The sequence below is a fragment of the Arachis ipaensis genome, chromosome B06 (assembly GCF_000816755.2).
Source record: "Arachis ipaensis cultivar K30076 chromosome B06, Araip1.1, whole genome shotgun sequence".
NCBI classification, from domain to species: Eukaryota; Viridiplantae; Streptophyta; class Magnoliopsida; order Fabales; family Fabaceae; genus Arachis; species Arachis ipaensis.
The window spans coordinates 111,486,516-111,489,149 of record NC_029790.2 but is presented as its reverse complement, the minus strand read 5'-3'; the positions used below and the strand labels follow the sequence as shown (position 1 = coordinate 111,489,149).

Genomic DNA, 2,634 nt, shown 5'->3' with positions numbered 1-2,634 from the left:
AAAAAACAAAACGCAAACTTCGTTTGTTTATTTCTCTTAACAAAAAAAATAAAAAAAAAACTAAAAGGTAACCTACGTTTTAACCAATCTTCGTAGCAGTGGAAATTTTGGTCATGCATCTATTTCATTGCACAACCCCAATATCAAATCCATAATGTCCACTTACCAAAAAAAAAAATCCATAATGAAAAAAATGAGCCTATTTTCGTTAGCAACAAAATATTTAGAATGTTTTTGTGGTGTACCAAGGTTAGCAACAAAAATCCACTTAATTCGGCTACAAAACAAATCAAAACAAAACAATCTTTAATTCAGCTGGTTACATGTTATGTATGCATCACTCTGAGAGGCAATACCGATTGCGCCTTCACTTGTTGACTGTTGAGGAGCTTCCGACCTTTATATAGTCAAGTGGAACCAAATTAGTACCGACTGGGACGCGGATAACAGGCAAGGCAAGAAATTAACGGCAAGGGTGAAAGCTAGGGTTTTGGATTTGGGAATGGAGAAGAAGGAATTGGACACCACCAACAACGCCAATGCTGCTCTTCACCCCCTCAAGGTTCCTCTATCTCGCTCTACTCATCCAATTTCACATTTCCATTGATCTATTTACTTTAGTTTGCGTTCCTGATTGAATTCCTAATTTCCATGGCGCAGAACAAATTCGTACTATGGTACACTCGTAGAACACCTGGAGTTCGAAACCACACCTCAGATTCGTACGAGGACAGCATCAAGAAAATTGTCCATTTCAGTACCGTAAGGATTTCCATCTTCCTTATATATCTGATTGTACGCTATGCTTGAAAATGAAATATGAATTTTTGTAATGAGTTTTGCTTTGTGAAAGGATACTGTGGCACGCTATTGATGTTGTGATGTAGTTTCAAAATCCTTTTTATAATTAGTGTTATTACTTTGTTCTTACGCTTGAATAGGTTGAAGGATTTTGGGTGTGCTATTGCCATCTTTCTCGCCCTTCGTCCTTGCTAGTTCCCACTGATTTGCACCTTTTTAAGGAAGGAATCCGCCCTTTGTGGGAGGTACCCTTTTAATCTGTTTCACATTCTATATGGATTTTGCGTGGGATTGAATGAACACAGTGCATAATTCTTGTTTCTTCTTTTAGGATTCTGCTAACTGCAATGGTGGTAAGTGGATTATTCGATTCAATAAGGTTGTCTCAGGCCGGTTTTGGGAAGACCTGGTATGTAAAAAACTCTTCGCTTCTGAGGAAATGTATTGGCCATATTTCATTTTCAGTTTGTGTGTGACTGACACTGACGGTGTGTATGTCTTGGCAATGTTTATAACTAAGTTTTCTCTTTTGTTGTATGGATAACTGCAATTCAATAGTTTAATTTGCTGGTGTTAAGTGGTCAGCTAAATCTTGATAATCGAATCGTCACATGTACATTGGATGTTTAGTTTTTGATTTTGTATTTTTAAAATATTTGATATTTTTCCGTCAGTTGCTTTGTTTGTTAATCTTCATTTATATGTTCCTGTTATTTTCATAATTACAGTTCCTTCGTTGCATGTTGAAAAGGTTTCGACATAGCAGAATCTGATGAAACATGGAGTTAGAAAAAATATTTTAGAAGTCTCTTTATGTGTATCTATGTGCCGTTTTCCCCTGTAATTCCCAATCTTTTTTTTTTCTTTGGTTTTTTCGTTTGGGCTCTTCCTATGTAGCTAATAGAACACAATAAGTTTATCTGATTAGCCAACACCGTATAGTGGGAAAAGACTTTGTTGTTGTTGTCTTTACCTATCCTTTTTATTTGTGCAAATTATCATTAATTTTTGGCTAAAATGGATTCGAAAGAAAAAAGCTAAAAGTGCCATAAGGGCGATTGTTAAGAGAATGAAAGTGTAAAGTTTTGGTTTTTCCAATGCATTTAATGCATAAAAAGCTTAAAATGTTTACATTTCATTTGCATTTTCTATGTAACTTTCTAATTGTAGTATCTTTAAATAACGCCTTTAGGACACTTGTTAGCAAGACCTTGACAAAAAATAACTGCAAAAGATGAAAATGACAAAAAAGAACCCAAAAGATAGTAGATGGATAAAAATAACAAAATATACTATCATTTTCTATAAGTGGCAAATGACTTGTGTATTTAATCCAACTTTTTGTGGGAAGACTTGGGATCATTATTCAGAAGGTGTATGCAAAAAATCAATGCAAAGTTTGATCTCTAAACACCCTTTCCATTTTTTAAAAATTTTTGGTTATTAGCATAGAATAAAGTCACCAAAAAGGTTCACATGGCTTAAAATTACCAAATTTAAGGATAGAAAAAAATGATCATTTTTCTAATTATACTTGCAAAAAAATCACGTTGAAATTTGTCAAACTAATACTATCTTTCGGGGATTTTTTTGTCATTTTTCTTTTTGTGGTAATTTTTGTCAAATCTCTGAATCTTCTAGGTGCATTTTTTGTAGTCTACCTGTGGATCAACTTTTAAACTCAGCACATCACTCCTTTAACTCAAGCTGTGCATATGGAGTACGTGACTGCACAATTTGGTAACCTATGGAGTCAAGTTGTTGAGTTTTAGACCATAAGAAGCATTCTCTGAAAATAGCCTGTGGTTTGGGGGGGGTTCCGTGGTTTTAAGC

At 34.6% G+C, this 2,634-nt stretch overlaps 1 protein-coding gene across 7 annotated transcripts in view; it reads left to right on the top strand.

The window, feature by feature from the left end:
* LOC107604973 (eukaryotic translation initiation factor NCBP) overlaps positions 290–2,634 on the top strand; it is a 3,918-nt gene continuing 1,573 nt past the window's right edge. For 4 of the 7 annotated variants that reach the window (XR_001612440.1, XR_002349196.1, XM_016306702.1 and 1 more), the window contains exons 1-4: positions 290–562; positions 661–762; positions 942–1,046; positions 1,133–1,210. Coding sequence is in view for 4 of the 7 variants with exons in the window: in XM_016306702.1 (XP_016162188.1) it covers positions 503–562; positions 661–762; positions 942–1,046; positions 1,133–1,210 (345 nt within the window). In the remaining 3 variants the exon portion in view is untranslated. The remainder of the gene's footprint in view (positions 563–660; positions 763–941; positions 1,047–1,132; positions 1,211–2,634) is intronic. The other 3 variants (XR_001612441.1, XM_016306703.1, XM_021104798.1) reach the window with 1 other exon arrangement.